Consider the following 20010-nt stretch of genomic DNA (forward strand, 5'->3'; position numbering starts at 1 on the left):
TTCAAGCCTTTTCATTTGACCACTCATAGTACCACAAACCAAGAGGTAAGCTGCTGTTTGGTGTCACTGGTCGCCTTTTCTTTTTTTTTTTTTTTTTTTTTTTTTTTTTTTTTTTTTTTAACTACCCATTTTTATCAAGTATGCCAATTCAGAAGCACACATTCTGAAGATTAACATGCAAGTTACAGTCAATCAAGGTGCCATGATAACATTAGGCAGAGTGTATCTTAAGGCACATGCTAATGTATATATTCTGACCACATCTTAAACTTCCCAAGCAATTTATTTGAGAATTTTGCATGCTCTTCTTGTCAGCTTCCACAAATTATTAGTGATTCTAGAGCTCTGCAAAACAGAATCCCCAAAGCAGATGTTTATTTGGAAGCATGGAGGAAATAGTTAAGCAGCTGACACAATTAAGTCAACATTTTGAAGCTTTTATTGTTAAATGAATGATGCAATTTCCTGTGAGGTTTGATAAGTGGATATCAATGTTGTCAGGAATTGAATTGATTTTTTTTCTTTTAAAGGCTTATTCATGATTTTTAATTGTGATGGCATTCACTTTAGAACTGAAGTAACCAGCAGCCCACACACTGTCTTCTATTATATGAACTGCATGAAAAACCATTTTCTATGCCCTGTCATTAAAAACCTGAGTACTTAATAACCTTCCTTAATCCTCAATGTTTGTTAGCCAACTGCTGGTGTCTCTTCCCCATCCTCACTATATTGCAAATGAATTATTGTAGAAATGGCAGATTAATCTGAGAATGGGAGGCCACAGCTGGTGGCACAATGGTAATAAAAATTTACATTAAAATGATAGAGTATTACACCACAAAGATTTTTGTTCAACAAATTTTATCAAAAAACATTTGATCCATTTTGTCATTAAACTCGTCATTTGTAAAGTGAATTACACCGCTGTCTATATAATTGCGCAGTATTTCAGCTTCACATCTGCCGCTGTACCACTGTTCCAGCCAGAAGTTGCTCTTATTTTCTTGTTTTGTAAGAGGAGAAACAGGACGTGGACAGTAGTAGTGATGTATGTCTACTGGTGGCAGTGGTGGTTCTTTATCCATATTTTCACATACAAAACATTCAAATGCATCCACCATATTCATTCTCTCAAAATCACCATCGATACCCCATTCCCGCCCCATCATTGCTTCTTGAAGTTTTTTATTTGTAATTCTCTGTCCTTCAGGGCCTATTTTATGTTGGAGAAATTCTTCATACTTCTTTTTGTCTCTGTTTACTTCTTTCAAGTAATCTGCTAGTTCTTTTGGAGAACCGAAGTTTTCTACTAGTATAGCAGAATTGTTGTTTGGCAACCAATCCTGGAAAGAAGAGTTGTACAACAGTTTACTAGTATGCCATGAAGGATGTATACAATTTTGCATGAGAGGCAATACATATAGTTTGAGAGTTACTTAGAAATCCTCACTATAAGTACAGACACGAAATCAAGATGTTGCATGCCCAAATTGACACCCAACAAATTAGTGAAAGATATGTACATTAAATCAACAGACAGTTATACAGGAAAACAAAAAATGGTTTTTCGTAAGTATGAATTTTATTTTTACCGGAGCACAAGAAAAGTAACACACATTGAAATTACGTACAGCTCAAAGTTCATTTCACTCAACTCAGCTATATATTACAACAAGAACAACAACAACAAAAGTATTACTAGCTTCTCAAAGATTTACACATGTAACTACACAACAAAGGAATTACATCAAAATAAGTGTAACAGCTTAACTGGCTTTGTGAATCACATGTGACTTCAGAACCTCATGTTTGCTAGAATGGTATGCATGATTAGCCAGTTCTGTGCAGAGAGAGAGAGAGAGAGAGAGAGGGGGGGGGGGGGGGGAAGATATATGTCACTGTTGTTAGTCTGCACTCTATCTTACCATATCCTAAAAGGTTTAGAAATGTGTGTCATCAACAAGATTAATTCTTAATCTAACAAAGCCAGCTCAGTATGCAGTAGTATGTGAAATTCACATCGCCCAAAAATAAATATTGTTTCTGGTTGCTACATAAAACATCACGTGTAAACTTCCTATGTGTCCAAATAGGCTACATTGTAATGTCTTAACTGATACATATAAGTTCTCATTTATCGATTTCTTCACAAAGTACTGCACCCAAGTTAATTCGGGTGTGTGTTGATTTTGTAAATTAGTGTTTCTGTGCTTTATTCCAGTGTCAAGTGGAATGTTGTTTGCATCAGTATCTTTACAATTTCACCTAGTATTGTTATCTGACAACTGACGAAGTTGCACTGGATGTCCTTCATGATTTAGGCAGGAAACACACTGTCAGCAGTGGCCTTTGAGTCTTATGTACACATTCATTAAGTGGAAGGTGAAGAAAGAAGCTGCATTTCGATCAACTATCGCAGCTATGATCTGAAAGCATCAACAAAGACTGAAAATTTCAAGAATATCTGAGAAGCCAACAGGCACACAGTGGGAGGTGCAAGGTAGAGCACATCAGAGGATGTCAACAAACCCAGGTCAAAAAAATACAGAGAAGTGCTAAATTAACATTTTCTTGTGTGTGTAATTGGTCAGCCTGTAATTTATGTAAGCCTGTAGGATTTTTGTATCTGGAATTTGTCTGTAATGTATGAGCAACCAGGCAGCTACAAGACCAGATCACACAAAGCCACAATTACTCAAGGAATAAAGATATCTTGTACACAAAAAGGAAGAGTAAATGACACATTGGTAACATGTTCAGTGTTGTAAAACTTTGTAACAAGCATTTCATAACTGTTACTGATACGATGGGGTTGTCAGGTTCAATAGATGCTTTCATGGAGAACCTCAGACCAGTCATTACACATAACTTCAGTAATATGAATATGACCATTATCCCAGTAGAAGTAATAAACACCATAAAATCTTTAAAATAAAAAATCTAGTAGTTATGATAAAATTTCAACAACGTTCATTAAAAAGTGTGCTTACAAGTCTAATAAAATATTAAACGTTCTGTGTTACCAGTCACTGATCACGGAAACATTCTCAAAAATTTTAGAAACAGTAATATACAACTGACTGTAAATAATATATTGTTAAAGTCAAATTTCAGATTTCTAATCGGTTCTGATATTAGAAGGCTAGTGAAAAATGTACTTAATTCATTAGTCAATAAATTGCAAGCTACTGGTGTATTTTACGATCAATCAAAGGCATCTGACTATGTAAATCACAATATACTTTTACATAAATTAGAATATTACGGTGTATCAGGAAATCCCACAAAATGATTCAAATCCTGTCAGAGATACAGGAAACAAAGGTTGTCATTCTGAAAGAGACATTTAAGCTATCAGGCATCATCCAGCTGCAAACTACTTACATGTAGTATCCTACAAGGTTCCACCTTAGGACTCTTACTTTTTCTTGTGTATATCAATGCTAATTACCAGACTCCAAGTTTGCTTTGTTTGCAAATAATTCAATCATTGCAATAAATAGCAAATCAAGACATATCAGTTAATAAAATGTTCATGGTTCTTCATCAAATCTTTGTCCCTAAAACTTGGGAGGGGGGGGGGGGGGGGTACATAATGCAGTTCAAAACTTTAAAAGGGTTTCTCACCAATATATGCCTAAAATATGGTGACAAACAGAAGAAGTGGACAGTGTTAAATTCTTGGGATTAAAGCTTGATGATGAATTCAACTGGAAGGAGCACGCCACAGAACTGCAAGCATCCAAATAAATCTTTATTTGCAATACGAATATAGTCAGACATAGGCGATATAAAAATGAAAAATCTGGCATACTGTGCTTACATTTATTCTACAATCGCACATGGGACTATTTTTTGGGGTGACTTATCAAGGCAAGCTAAAGTGTTCCAAGTCCAAAAATGTGAAGTAAGAGTTACCTGTGGTGTGAATTCAAGAACATCCTATTGAGACTTCTTCAGGGAACTAGGGACAGTAACTATTGCTTCCCCAATATATTTATTCCCTAATGAATTTTTTGATTAAAATATATCTTATTTTTTTCAAACCAACCACTCAGTATTAGAAATAATAATAGAACAGTGGAAAATACAGGATGGAATAATGACAATATTATGAAAATGACAGACTGCTACTCACCATGTAGAGGAGATGAGTCACAGACAGGTACAGCAAAAAGACTGCTGCACATGTGAACTTTCAACCAAAAGACCTTCCTCTGACATAAAAACCACACACACTTTCACGTGAGCACATCTCACACACATGGCCACTGTCTCTGGCCACAAAGGATAGAGTGAGAGCAACTGTGCCTGAAGGGAGAAGCAGTCTAGGTGGTGGGGGTGAGGAGGGATAGGAGGGTGCAGTACTGCTTGTGGGAGCATACAGGGACGAGATGGAGAGAGGGTAGGGCAACTAGGTGCAGCCAGGAGGACTGAGAGAAAGGGGTGTGGGTGAAGGGGAGGACAAAAGGAGAGAAATAGAGGAGGAGGAAAAAGAGGTTAGAGGCTGAGTTGGTGGAATAGGATGTGTACCCTGATCCCAAACCCGCCACTTGGTTCAGATTCATTGATGACATCTTTGTGATCTTGACTGGGTGAGGACACCCTACCCACATCCCTCCAAATCCTCAACACGTGCTCCCCTGAATGAGATTTTCACTCTGCAGCGGAGTGTGCGCTGATATGAAACTTCCTGGCAGATTAAAACTGTTTGCCCGACCGAGACTCGAACCATCTGAGCTACCGAAGCACGACTCATGCCCGGTCTTCACAGCCTTACTTCTGCCAGTATCTCATCTCCCACCTTCCAAACTTTACAGAAGATGGTGGAGCTCTTGCCCACGAAAGGCAAAGGTCCCAAGTTCAAGTCTCGGTCGGGCACACAGTTTTAATCTGCCAGGAAGTTTCATATCAGCGCACACTCCGCTGCAGAGTGAAAATCTCATTCTGGAAACATCCCCCAGTATCCTTTCTTTCAGGAGTGCTAGTTCTGCATGGTTCACAGGAGAGCTTCTGTAAAGTTTGGAAGGTGGGAGACGAGATACTGGCAGAAGTAAGGTTGTGAGGACCGCCGTGAGTCGTGTTTCGGTAGCTCAGATGGTAGAGCTCTTGCCCGCGAAAGGCAAAGGTCCCGAGTTCGAGTCTCGGTCGGGCACACAGTTTTAATCTGCCAGGAAGTTTCACCTGCTCCCCTATTTGCTTCAGCCAATTCTCCTCGATCCATTAAGCCACCTCCCTTAATGTTGACCTGCAACTCAAAGGTGGATACATGATGACCTCTGGCCATACCAAACTTACCCATCACCAGCAATACCTCCACTTTGACAGTTTCCACCCATTCCATACCACAAAGCTCCTTCCATACAGTGTAACCACCTTTGGCGATCACAACTGTTGTGATGAGCAGTCCTCCAAATATACCAAAGGTCTCACTCAGGTCTTCCAAAATTACCTTCCCAACCCTGTACAGAAACTCATCTCCCATACCTTGTCTCTCCAATCACATACCACCTCCCACAATCTGGCCACAAAGGAGCCCTTTCCTCATGACTCGGTACCACCACAGGCTAGAGCAACTAAATGACATTCTCCACCAGGGCTTAGACTACCTGTTGTCATGTCCTGAGATGTGGTATGTCCTACTTACTATCATTCCTGTCCCTCCCTTAGTGGTATTACACTACCCGCCAAACCTACACAGTATTGTTGTCCATCCTTCCCAGCTCCCAACCCCTTGCTTCCTGGCTCATACCCCTGTAATTGACTTAAATGCAAGATCTATCCCATACATCCGCCCACCACCACCACCACCACCACCACCACCACCACCACCACCACCACCTACTCCAGTGTGGTCACAAGTAACTCCCATCCCATCAAAGGCAGGACAAGTGACAGCAATCATGTGAACTACAAACCAAGCTGCAACCACTGTGCTACGTTGTACGTGGTCATGACAACCAACAAGCTATCTGTCTGCATGAATAGCCAGCGACAAACTGTGACCAAGAGACAGTTGGACCAGCCAGTTGCCCCACTTCAATGACTGCTTCACAGCCTGTGCCATATGGATCCTTCCTATCAACACCAGATATTCTGAACTGCAGAGGTGTGAACTCTTCCTGCAATATATTCTATGTTCCCATAATTCCCTTGGCCTCAACCTTTGCTACCGTAGTCCCAGTCCTTCACCCACCTCTCTCTCTCTTCCTGCTCCCACTACACAGGCTTCTATATGAACAATGCACCCACCAGCCCCTCTTGTTTTTTCCCTCCTCTACTTTTCTCCCTTTCTGCTCCCCTTACCCCTCTGAATCTCCCAAATGCATCTAGCAACACTATCCTGTCATCACACACCTGCACGCTCCCACAGGCAGCACCACACCCTCCCCTCGCCACCCCAGTCTGCTCCTTTCCCCCCCACCACCCAGATTGCTTCTCCCATCAGGCACAGTTGCTCGCACTCTGGCCTCAGTAGCCAGAGACTGTGTGTGTGTGTGTGTGTGTGTGTGTGTGTGTGTGTGTGTGTGTGTGTCCTATGTTAATAGGAGGCCTTTTGGCCAAAAGCTCAGATACGTAGCAGTTTTTTTGTTGTTGTGCCTCTCTGTGAGTCAACATATCTTTTATGTGGTATGGTGAGCAGCAATCTATCCTTTTCATAATATTGCAGAAATAAGAACATTCTTCACAAAGATTTAAAGTCATTTACTTTTTTCCAAACAGGTGTCCACTATTCAGGAACACACATTTTCAATAACTTGCCAACAACCATAAAAAGTTTCACTACCATTAAAGTTCATTTTTGAGAAGTCTAAAGTATGTACTGGTAGCCAATTCCTCTTACTACACATGAATTTCTGTGTTGAACCAACAGATGGATGTATATTAATAATAATATCAAATAACGTATTAGTACACTCTGACTTCTAAACAAATTCAGCGCTGTAATGCGATCACTGTAAATGAAATTAAAATTATGAAGAATGTAGCAACCAGTCATGGAAACATAATTTATTTATCTTATTGCAAATCGATTTCGACTGATATCAGTCATCATTGGTGCATTTTTCGAATCGATACATGCCATAAGTAGAAGTACTGTCCGGCCGGTTGGAGTGGCCGAGCGGTTCTAGGTGCTTCAGTCTGGAACCGCGCGACCGCTACGGTCACAGGTTCGAATCCTGCCTCGGCCATGGATGTGTGTCATGTACTTAGGTTAGTTAGGTTTAAGTAGTTCTAAGTCTAGGAGACTGATGACCTCAGATATTTAAGTCCCATAGTGCTCAGAACCATTTGAACCCTTTTTTTAAAGTACTGTCCTTGGCAGATTTCTTGATAGAATCTGAAATAGAAGTCAGATTTCTTTATAGAAATCTGCCAAGGACACTACTTCTACTTATGGCATGTATTGGTAAGAGAAATGCACTAATCAGTCGAAATCGATTTGCAACAAGATAAATAAATTATGTTTTTGTGACTGGTTGCTACATTCTTCATAATTTTATATTTCACAGTTCCTGCACACAAAGGGAGCCTTATGAAGCCCAACATTCACTGTAAATGATTTGTTGTAAAATGATTTTTCAATTTAGTATTTTTTATACTTTAAATGAAAATATTTTTAACATTTATTGATTCATTCCACATCTGTGATGATCTTTTTACTTGGGTTCTGTGGAAGGTACATTAGCATATTTGTTTTTCAGTCTAAATATTTATTGTCAACATAATGGAAATGTATAGATAAAAAATCTACTCACCAAGCAACGACAGCAGAAAACGCACACGAAACAGTTGAACTTTTACAAGCTTTCTGAGCCAGTGGCTCCTTGCAGAAGGGTTGAAGGGAAGGGAAAGGACTGGAGAGGTGAGTTTTCTGAACTGTACCCCTTTCCCTAAAACCCTCCAGAAAGAGCCACTCGCTCCAAAAGCTTGTAAAATTAAACCCTTTTGTGTATGTGTTCCCCTGCCGCCATTGGTGAGTAGATTTTTTTATCTCTCCCTTTATGTTATATTGTCAATAATTATTTTCATTGTCATAAATATTTATTGCATACTCTTGTTTTTTTCTGACATGTTGTACATCCTGAGGAATCTCCTCACTATGGATCAATTGAAATGAAAAGGACATGTAATCCAATCCAATCTCCTGTTCTTTTTTAGGGATAATCTTCTGGAGCTATGTGTCTAGAGTCAATATATTGTATATATTATATGTTTTAACGATTTCCTCATTTTGTAAACATTGAGAGGCTGTTGGGTGTTGAATTGTGTGGTACTGCTGAACCTTTGCAATAATGTGATTGAGCACCTGTTCTTCATCTGCAGGGGGTGGCAATTAGTGTCAGCATAAAACTGCAACACGGAGTTAATTGTCATGAAAAACCAGAGAGCACAAGTGCTGAGCACTGGTCTGTAATTCCATGTCCTGATGACAGTGCACTCTGTTCATGTTGATGTTACATGGACAGTGAAAACTGGCCACAGCATGGACCATAAAAGGGGAAGGCAGATGGTGATAGACTGATTACTTCCCTCGTATCTGCCGTTGGCATGATTTTGTCACTTCAAGTGCCATATTCGACACTATGCCATGAACTTGACTGTGAACTTCAGAGTAATCATGTACATTTAGAAATGTCCCTGTTCACAAAATTATCAGCTGTGCAGCTATGGACAGCCTCTTTGAAAAACCTGTCATAGAAAAAAGAACCAGTAGTGCGGGTGTTGACATTTTTGTAGCCCATCCCATGTTCTGTATTCATACAGTGCCTGGCTGTAGTAACCATAAATAATTTACTTGCAAAATGCTAATCGGGGCATATAAGTGACAGATTGCTAGTGACAGGGACTCTGGAAGACGCTTTCACAATAGCCAGGTGAAAGCTGATTAATCGTGTACACTGCATTAAGTACTCAAACTTATTAAAAAATTTGAACATGGTGGATCCATAACATAGGTTCAAGATAAACAACATCTGCCATTGTTTCACACTGCTACACGATGGAAGGGGAGGAATTTTTACTACCCACTGTGGCAGATTATCTGACTTGGACTCATCTCTGAAGTAGCCAAAAGACAGTCAGTGGAATCCTGCCATTCAAATTCATGAATAGATATTAAACTAAGAAGTGTGTCATCTGTATGAAGGACAGTGACTTGTCTTTTGAGATACAGACAGAACATCAATGGTCATTCTTATTTATACTACCGTTTGATGTCATTCTTTCATACAGCAATGCAAGAGAGAGAAAATTTCCTAGAACATAGCATATAAAGATAGAGTACCGATGGCAGCTTTAACCACATTCGTCATACGGCCAAAAGCTAACTTCAACACCTTGAACTGTTAAAGGAGTCTCCAGGTACACAGTTTTTGGAATGATAATACAATGAAAACTGTGCGTCAGGAGGAGGTCATACCATGGGGACATGCATGCATAGCCTAGTTAAACAATGGAAAAAAGTACAATAATAAATTACTTTTCAATAATGTGTATAAAATAAATAAATACCATTTTTGTGGGCAGTCAGAATACAACAGATGACATGATTTTTTGAGCTGTGCTTATAACATTCTTTTGTGATTTATCAGCTGCCTGATGCAAGTCTTCTGCTCTGATATTACTTGAGCAGTCTGCATGCAACAATAATATTTCATTCATGAAAAATAAGGTTATCTGATGTAAGTAAAAGATGTTCCAAGCTGACTAAGACCTTACTGACTTATAATTCAAAATAACCAAACTATTGTAAACATTTGAAGGTTAAAAAATAACGTGTACTTTTTTGATGATGTCAGAAATTTTGGGTAAGAAAAATGTTTTTTGAGTATTATCAATCAACTCAACTTTTTATCTATTGGTGCAAATTTAGTGATTCAAAGCCTTGTTCCACAGTTTTATCTCTTCATTACATCAGCACTTTTTTTCTCGTCTATTATGGAAGAAAGAATGAAGGGAATGTTTGCTTATAAATCTTCATTTTTGGACTGCAAAACATATTTATTGCCTAAAATACCATGCAACAATTTTTATTAGCACAAATATTTCATACTATCTATCTTTATGTAATTCTAAATATATGCTTTACAGATTTGTAGCACAAGGTATGAGTCATTCAAACAGCATGATCAACACGACTTAAAAATCTGTTGCTATATGCACCAGGATCAATCTTTTTCTCTTTAAGAAAAATGCATTTTGTAAACAGGGTGCCCCAGGTTTTACCACTGAGAAGATCATTGACATCCCAGAGAAGTTGAGTAAAGTGGAACAGTTTTGTGTGGTAATGGAGTAACTATTTTCAAGGCGAAGAGATAAGTGGCATTACTACTTCTTTTATTTTGTCCATCATTGGAGTTTGTAACTGCAGAAATCGCAACATTTTTCCTACACCAATGTTGTCTAAATACTGGAATACAGATCTTTGCCCTCGCCAAGTTTTTAAGGGCCTCATACATTGCTATTACATTTAATTACAATTACTTCACATGTGTCAATATCTTACCATTACAGAAGGTGATCCCATATACACAGGTACAGAGCCAACTATAAGTGTTCTCCACAACTTTTCTGTTATGTAATCTTCACAAACTGCATTTTCAAATGCTAAGGTAAATTTGTACTGAGCCAATATGTGAAAAAAATCTTCTGCATCCATCCCAGTGATAGGCTCTGAAAGACTGGTGAAACAATCTGTTACTTTCAGTAATACCATCTCCTGATATAAGAATGGCAAGAAACAGCAGGGAACAACATAATGATGCAAAAAAAAAAAAAAAAAAAAAAAAAAAAAAAAAAAAAAAAAAAAAAAACTTTTAAAAATTAGTGTCACTGAAATTTTAATTTTTTAAAGGGAGGTGAAGACTCTGTAAGCTTCAGATTTTTGTAAAATGTAAATATACATGCAAGATTGATATCTGGTTGCTTCAAAGTCCAGTTTGTAAATGAACTTAATTCAAAATGAAGGTAACAGTATATTACACAAGGATGCAACAACATGTATTTTTGTAACTGTTCTACTTTGCAACTCACAGATGAAATATTTAGAGATGGGAAAAAGTGTTTGGTTCCCTTAGTTCTGAACTCATTAGCTTCACTTTTGAAATATGAAAGATGTAAAATGAGACCTAAGTATTATCCTACACACCGAACCGCACAGTAGCAGAGGAAATTAACAAAAGGAAGCTTTCCAAATGGTTATCTGAGAATTGAAATGGTAACCACGAAGATTGAGAGTAAGGGAGTAGTTGTTGTAGGAAGGGACGGAAGGGGAGGAGGGGGAGGAGGGCAGGGTGGAGGGGCAGTGGTAGACGGACACACAGGTGTGAATGGGGGGGGGGGGGAGCTGTAGATGGACATGTGGGTGGGGAAGGGGGAGCTGTAGACGGACATATAGCCCGGTCCACATGCAACGATCTGTCTGCGCAGACATCGGCGCAGATGTCTGTACATGCAAAAGATTGCTGCAAATGTGGTGTGTTCACACGACACAAACCCAAATCTACTACTTGCCCGCCATCTGTCGGTGTAGAAAAGAAATATCAATGACAAGCGACTACGCTCCCTGTAAATGTCAAAAATTTAATTCAGTTATTTTGAAATATGGAAATGGAGGAAGTTCTGTTGTGGTCTGTGTTCGCAACTTGTGTTGCAAAAAACATTTAGACCAACCGCAGGAAACAGAGAAAGCGATCAAATTGTGTAGACAGTGGCTGCTAAAGCGAAAGCAGTTTTCTCACTTAAATTTACTGGGAGATTTGCAGAGCGAACCTTAAGAAAGCCAAGCAGATCAAAATACCATAACGTTGGCTGGTATGCTTGATCTACTCCTACACCAGATCTTCTAGATTTCTCAACTTTGGATAACTCTTCTCAGTAAACAGTTCGCAACAAATTTCTTTTATTACTGTTTCTCTGTTTGCGGAGGCGTCAACTGCCCGCAATTTTTCAATTAGAGCATTGTATGGTGCTGTTTTTTTTGTCTCGGTCACTATATTCTTTACTTTTAATCTTCCACAAACATGGGTTGTTTCTATATATTTAAATGAATTCACTAACAAACTCTCGAGAACACTGACGAGTATCAGGCATTTTAATGCCCTGTGTGCACAAATACAAACACTAGACTGAGCAAACAGCTGCTTCGCGCCAGATTTGAGGCGATCTCCTGTCCACACGCTCCAACTTGTCTGCACAGATGTGGTTTGAACCCACAGATTTGAGAGGTTTCGCTCAAACCTCAAACTCCAACTTCCAGGTTTGCACACACCTCAGGTTGATGCAAATCTTCTGTCCACACGCAACGATCTGTCTGCGCAGATGTGATGTGCAGACATTTGCACAGACTGATCGTTGGACGAGCCTTATGGGTGTGGAAGGGGGAGGAATAGACGGGCACGTGGGTGGGGGAGGGGGAGGAATAGACGGGCACGTGGGTGGGGGAGGGGGAGGGGCACACGGACACGTGGGTGGGGGAGGGGGAGGGGCACACGGACACGTGGGTGGGGGAGGGGGAGTGGCACACGGACACGTGGGTGGGGGAGGGGGAGTGGCACACGGACACGTGGGTGGGGGAGGGGGAGTGGCACACGGACACGTGGGTGGGGGAGGGGGAGTGGCACACGGACACGTGGGTGTGGGAGGGGGAGTGGCACACGGACACGTGGGTGGGTGTGAGGGAGGGGAACTGCAGATGGACAAAGGGGGGGAGGGGTAGCGGCAGTAAAATTGATGGGGGGGGGGGGGGTGAGGAGAGGCACACTGGTACGTGGGAGTCAGGGGAGGAGTGGCTGATGGCCCCAGGTAGGGTAGAAGGGGTGGACAGGCACGGGAGTGGAGGTGGGAGTGGCAAATGGACACGGGGGAGGGGGGAGGAACAGTAGATGGGCACAGGTAGAGGACTAGGTGGAGTAAGTACGATAATTAACAAAGGCTGAGGCCAGGAGGGTTATGAGAATGTGGAACATATTGCAGGGAGAGTTCTCACGTGCACAATTCAGAAATGCTGGTGTTAATGGGAAGGGTCCAGATGGTACAGCCTGTGAAGCAGTCACTGAAATGAAGACCATCATGTTGGGCAACATGCTCAGCAATGTGGTGCTCCAGTTGTTTCTTGGTCATATATACTTGTTGGCTGTAATGCCTATGCAGAACACAGCATAGTAGTTGCATCTCAGCTTGTAGATCACAGGACTGGTTTCATAGGTAGCCCTGCCTTTGATGAGAGAGGTGATGCTGGTGACAGGACTTGTGTACATGGCGGTCGGAAGATGTATCGACAGACAGATCTTGCATCTACGTTTATTATAGGGAATGAGCCATGAGGCAAGGGGTTGAGAAGAGTGGTTGTGTTGGGATGGACAAGGATACTGTGTATGTTCAGTGGGTGGCGGACTTCCACGGTTGGAGGGGAGGGAATGATAGTGGGTAGGGCATTCCTGATTTCAGGGCATGACAAGAGGTAGTCAGAACCCTGACAGAGAATGTGATTCAGTTTCTCCAATCCCGAGTAGTACTGATTCACAAGAGGTGGTCGGATAGTGGGACTTTGGGCCATCTCCAGTGACAAGCAGTCCCTCTCAATACATACCGATATTCTCAATGAGGCCTTCAGAGACCATACTTACTCCCCCAACATTGTATACAAACTGATCTCCCATGCCTTTTCTCTCCAATCATCCACCTCTTCCCTCAGACCTAGTGACTGGCCACAGAGACGCAATCTCCTCGTGACTCAGTACCATCAAGGACTGCAGAATCTCAACCACATTCTCCACCAGGGTTTCAACCATCTCTCATCCTGCCCCAAAATGAGGAATGTCCTACCCACTACCCTTCCCACCCCTCCCATAGTAGTATTCTGCCACTCACTGAACCTATGCAATATCTTCGTCCATCCCTACAGAACCCTTGCTCCCAACCCCTTGCCTCATGGCTCATATTCCTGTAATAGACCTGTCCCATACATCTTCTACCACCACCACCTACTCCAGTCCAGTCACTAGCATCACCTATCTTATCAAAGGCAGAGCTACCTGTGAAACCAGTCATGATGTCTACAAGCTAAGCTGTAACCACTGTGCTGCATTCTACGTGAGCATGACAACCAACAAGCTCTCTGTCCACATGAATGGCGACTGAAAAACTGCGGCAAGAAAGAGCTGGACCACCCCATTGCTGAGCATGCATCCCCACACAATGTTCTTTATTTTAATGACTGCTTAACAGCCTGTGCCATATGGATCCTTCCCAGCAGCACCAACTTTTCTGAGCTGCCTAGGCACTGCGTCGCACATTCCCGTAACCCTCTTTGCCTCAACCTTCGTTATTCATTGTCTTTACCCGACTAGCACTACACCTCCACGAACCCCCCCCCCCCTCCCCTCCACTGTCTAACCGACTAACTTCACCTAGCTGCGCTACACTCTATCCACCTTGTCCCCATATACTCCCACAAGCAATACTTTACCACCTCCCTCATACCCTGCTATCCCTCCCCCCCGCCCCCTCCCCCTCAAACCCCACCAACCAGTTGCTACTCCCATGACACGCTGCTGCTCCCAGTCTGGCCTCAGCAGCCAGAGACTGTGATCGTGATTCATGATTTTGTGTGTGTGTGTGTGTGTGTGTGTGTGTGTGTGTGTGATGAAGGCCTTGTTATCTGAAAGCTCATTTGTTGACAGTCTTTTGTTATGCCTATCTGTGACTTAGCATCTCCGCTACACTGTGAGTAGCAACTATCCTTTTCGCAAATTTCATTCAGTATTCACACCAGACTAGGTAATGATATGAAGCAATGTACAATCATACGTTTCTCAAAACAGATATACTGTATTAATGATTTTTTACAATGGACACATCTGTCACACACTTCAGAGTGGTCATCAAAATACAGTAAAACATATTCCATTAATCTGTTACGAAGCATGTATTTCTTTATGAAAGAAAGTACTTACTATTCTGGCAGCTTTTTGTTCTGTAAGCAGGCACCATACGAATCTACTTTAATGTATTTCATCAGTTCTGCAACATACGTGTCACGTTCAAGTGGTGTACTGCAGTCTGAATGGACATACACAACTGGGGCGAGATTATCTAGTAGCACATCTTTGAGTTCTACAGGCAAGTAGTATTTTGTACCTGTAAAGAGAAAAAAAAACTTTAGAAGAAACTTGAAACTCAATGCTACTGCTGAACAAAATTGTGATTACTGCTAAACAAAATCAAAAGTTTAAATGATTAATTTTAAACAATATAGTTGGTGGTAATGTGCTAGACTATGGATCTAGAGGCCTTGGGTTCAATCCCCAGTTGGTACTAGGATTTATTTCTTGTCACTTTTTTTTCGACCTCTGGCAATGTTTGTTGATGTGAAAAATGCTGAGCAGCACTGTGGTTCGTGGTCCACATTCAGTTGTAGGTCCCACTATAACTGGCTGGGTAAGTAAGTTCAAAATTTGGAGGAAGACAACTGCTTGCCACTTTTAACAGCACCGTTTTTTTTTTTTAAGTGGAGGTGATATTCCATCAGACAAAAACCACTGTTTAAAGACTCTAGTATTTGTGCTCAGTTTTCAGTTCTGCATTATAGTTAGTGTACATAAATTTTATATTTATAAACTTAAACATTATTACAAGTGCTCATTATTAAAGTTAATAAAAAAAGTAACTAAGTCCAGAGGACCATGTGACACTGACTGGCCACTGTATCATCTTATATCATATGGCATTATGTGGTTGTGGTACTGAGGGCCATGGGGCCAGCATACGGTTGTCCCAGCCATTATCACCCAAGCCTTGAAGTTACTTCTTCTCATTCAGGTAGCTCCTCAGTTGGAATCACAAGGAAGAGTGAACTGTGTTAGACTCCTCTCACCAAGGAATCATCCCTGACAGTACCAGGAATTGAATCTGGTTCCTTAGCATGGCAGTCAGCCATACCAACCACGCAGTTACAGAGGTGGCATATAATCCTACAACCACCAATCACGGACAAAAATTGCTTGTACATTTTTCTTTTAATAAATTTCATTTGGTAACATCAAATGCAAGTTTTAAAGTGCCTTGTTGAGAATCTAACTGTTGAGTTTCATTTCCATTGCTGATTACTAACCATTATTATGAGCAGTTTGTCACAGTAGGGCAAACACCTTTCTTGTGAAGTAGATTTTCTAAAATGAGCTTTAGAGGCTTGAGGAATGCAGAAATTCTTGCTGCACTTTTAGTAGATGATGAATTATCAGATTTTGGTGATTTTGAGTTAGATCACACAAGTAGAAGAAAATTCAAATGGCGAAGCGGAGGACAGTGAAGAAACAAACCGTGCAGGTAACGCTTCACACAAATGTTTCCATTTCTGGTAGAGTGTACCTTGCAAAAGCTCCAAGGCAATGTCAAAGGGATTTTGCCAACTTAAATCGTGAACATCATGGAATAACTACTGCTGGGAAAGTAATAAGTGTATGTGAGTCATTCAAGAAGTTTTTAACTACTGTGATAGTACAGAAAATTGTTGACCATACAAATGAAAAAGCTGAAAGAAAAAAACATCTCCTCCTAGCATTTCTGAAATATATGCTTTTATGGGAATTTTATTTCTAATGGGCATTTACCAGAACACCAATATTTTGTTATCCGATTTATGGTCAAATTTATTGGGAAGAGCCATATATAAGAACTGAGTAAAACATGAGCATATCAGCTACTGAAAATTCTTTGCTTTTATGACACAGGCACCAGGGCACAAAACATGCAAGGACAAAATGGTTCAAATGGCTCTGAGCACTATGGGACTTAACATCTATGGTCATCAGTCCCCTAGAACTTAGAACTACTTACTCCTAACTAACCTAAGGACATCACGCAACACCCAGTCATGCAAGGACAAATTTGCACCACTGCGTGAAGTATTTGAAGAATTAAATGGAATACTTCAAGGTACTTCAAAAATGAACCTCACAATTGATGAAATGCTACGTCTTTTCAGAGGGTTTTGTCCTTAAAAGCTTTCCTCAAAGACAAATCTGGAAAATATGGTATACTTGTTAGAATTATTAGTAGTGCAAGTGAACAATATAAAATAAAAATGGAAGCGTATGCTGGAAAAGACAGTAGAGCTGCCTGTGAACAAGGCCCTCTTGATATTGTGAAGAGACTGGTGAAACCAATAAAGAATAAAGGCTACACTATCAAAACTGACCGTTTCTACACTCCTGTAGAATTGGCAGACATTCTGCATGAAGATTATAATCTTACACTGGTTGGGACACTCAAATCCTACAGAAAACATATACCACAAGAACTTAAGATGGCAGCAGGCAGAGAGCTGTACTACTACAAATTTGCATTCACTACTAAGAAACCTCCAGTAACATCTTGTTGACATTGCCAACACAGTTGATATACCAAAAAGAAAACCCAGAATAAACCTATACCATAATTCCACTAAGGGAGGAGCAGATGTCATAGATCAAATGGCTAGGGCATACTCTACAAAAAGGGGTACGAGAAGACAGCCACTGTCCATGTTCTACAGCCTACTTGATATAGCTTCAGTTAACTCATACACACTGTTCAAGAAAAATGTTCCTAAGCAGAACAAATGAATATTGAACACCAGAGAACTATCTCCCTGAATTAAGCCTTGAACTTTTGAAACAAATATAGAAGAGCAATCCAAGGACTTTAAAGGACTCCAGTTGCCTATTATTTGTGGAATGGGAAATAAACTAGAAGTAACCAAAATTGCTGCAAATGAGGAACCAACTACGAAAGCAAGATGCTACATATGTCTGAAGAATGCAAGTAACCCGGAGCCAGAGACATCATCACGAAAACCAAGTTAACATGTGGAAGCTGTGGTTCCCATCTGTGTAAGAGTCATTCAGAATCAACCATTTTGAGTGCAGGAGGTAAATGTCATCTGTAAGTGACAGCATTCCCTCCAAGTGAAGAAAGTTTTCAATGTACCATAACCTTACAACTGTTTTTATTTCTGTTTTTGAAACTTTCCAAGGAGAAAAATGTATTATTTAGTTATCAGATCATAGAATCTTTGGACAGTCTGTGTACTCAAGTACAGACTTTATGTCTCTATTGAGGGTTGAATAACACTTAAGCTTTTTTTGTTATTATTTGTATGAACTAGTTTAAGCTTATTAGGTCATTTTCAGATAAGTACTGGCTATTGTTTACATGAAGCTTGTGTTCTTACAAACCAAACATTCTGGACTAAGATACAACACACTAACATACGATCTTTAGTAGTGGTATTGTCTTTGGAACTGTCAAATGGGTCTTTTGACTTTTTGTTCTGTAAAACTGTTCTTTAACATAATAAATCACATTTTATGGTTTGTCAGTTTTGTCAGTACTGTGAATGACAACAATTTGGTGAGATTACAAGAGGGTCATGACTGATACTGGGCTATTTTCTGGACACTGACTCGGACTCTGCTATTCCCTACTGTCAACATTTGTGTTGCACATGGACAGGCACATTTTCTTAATATGGTGCTGTCTCTCTTCTCCATTTGACTGCATGTTGCACCTACTGTCAGAGCACTGACAATATGTGCATACAACAAAGGAGTGGTTTGTATTACAGTGCTTCCCACCCTGAGACAATTACTGGGTTTTCCAGCCCTAATGTTTGAGCTATCGTCTAAATCTCCAGAGTACTTTAACTGCCAAGAGGCAGCAACCTCTAGAAGTCTGCTTCTGTTTGGTTCACGAAGTGCCAGGATCTATAATTTTATGTGATTTATTTGTACTTAACTGGTGTGCAATAAAGCCTGTGTTGTTGAAGAAGCTGTCCTTTATCGTACACACTCACTATCCAATATTAGTCCTATTTGGTATGGGTCACACAAGTGTTTCGTAAGCAATCTCTTTTATAGACTGATTGCATTTCTCTAGTATTCTATCAAATGAACCAGTCTGTCTACTGCTGTACCTATGAGTGAGCCTAAATGATCATTCTGTCTCATATCCCTACACCTAAGTATTTGTAGGAGTCTATGGGTTTGAATTGTGACATGGTATTGCAATCATAGCATACTGCATTTTGAAAAGAATGCTGCACATACTAAAACAGCCATACCACATATTTAACAAACTGGTAGATCTTACTGCCACAGAAACAGTCATACATTATGGGCAAATACCTTCCTTTTCTGTTAAGCAAAAAATGCTGTCCACTGATTGTTTGCTTACTTATTACACGAGTGGTACACATTCTACAATGATAACTTAGGGTATATGAAACAGCAGCATTTGGTCTAACTGGCCAGTTCTTCAGATAAAACATTTCTATAATCCAGTCTGTACTGGTACCTAGAAGACAGCAGCAGTTCCTTGTAGTGTCTTCTTGGGCTTCAAGGCACATCAAGTTTTTCAAACTCCATTGGCTTACAGCTGATGGACACTGTTACGGGTTAAGTACCGACTGCCATGTAGCTAACAGCAATAGTCTCATACGGGATATCTTAGAAGGAACGGTCAATATTCAGTGATGACAGGAATCATCATTTGAAGCAAGAAAATTTAGTAAACATGGGCTCTAAAATGTAGAGCTTATGAGCTATGAGCACTAATTTATCTTCATTATTGTGAAACAAGTATCTTCTGTTGCAACCTCTTTGCTTTCCATATTTTGAGAGGAGGTATTTATGCACCAAAACAAGGAAAGAGTTGTCTAGTAAACATCCACTCTACAATGCATACCCTAAGAGATACGAGCACCTTTTCAGTAGAACAGTTGTGTTTCACAGCAGCGAAGATGACGAAGTGCTCATAGCTCGTGAAGTATGCACCTTTGAGGCCATGTTTACTATACTTTTTTTATTTCAGATGATTGTTCCTGTCCTGTCCCTGAATGTTGACCATTCCTCTTGGGACACCCTGTATACAACCATGCTACAATCTCTGACATCAGTGGTACCCAGTCCATAGTCATAGCCTACAAAGCCATGTCTCCCCCCCCCCCCCCCCCCCCTCCACATC

General features: G+C 40.5%; 1 protein-coding gene across 1 annotated transcript in view; it reads right to left on the reverse strand.

Moving 5' to 3' along the window:
* Nucleotides 1-847: 847 nt before the first annotated feature.
* LOC126284564 (alpha-(1,3)-fucosyltransferase 10-like) overlaps nt 848-20010 on the reverse strand; it is a 47416-nt gene continuing 28253 nt past the window's right edge. Inside the window, exons 5-7 of the mRNA XM_049983576.1 lie at nt 14964-15147; nt 10514-10688; nt 848-1346 (exon numbers count right to left, since the gene is read on the reverse strand). Of these exons, the coding sequence (XP_049839533.1) occupies nt 855-1346; nt 10514-10688; nt 14964-15147 (851 nt within the window). The 3' untranslated portion in view covers nt 848-854. The remainder of the gene's footprint in view (nt 1347-10513; nt 10689-14963; nt 15148-20010) is intronic.

This window comes from Schistocerca gregaria, chromosome 1, assembly GCF_023897955.1.
Source record: "Schistocerca gregaria isolate iqSchGreg1 chromosome 1, iqSchGreg1.2, whole genome shotgun sequence".
NCBI classification, from domain to species: domain Eukaryota; kingdom Metazoa; phylum Arthropoda; class Insecta; order Orthoptera; family Acrididae; genus Schistocerca; species Schistocerca gregaria.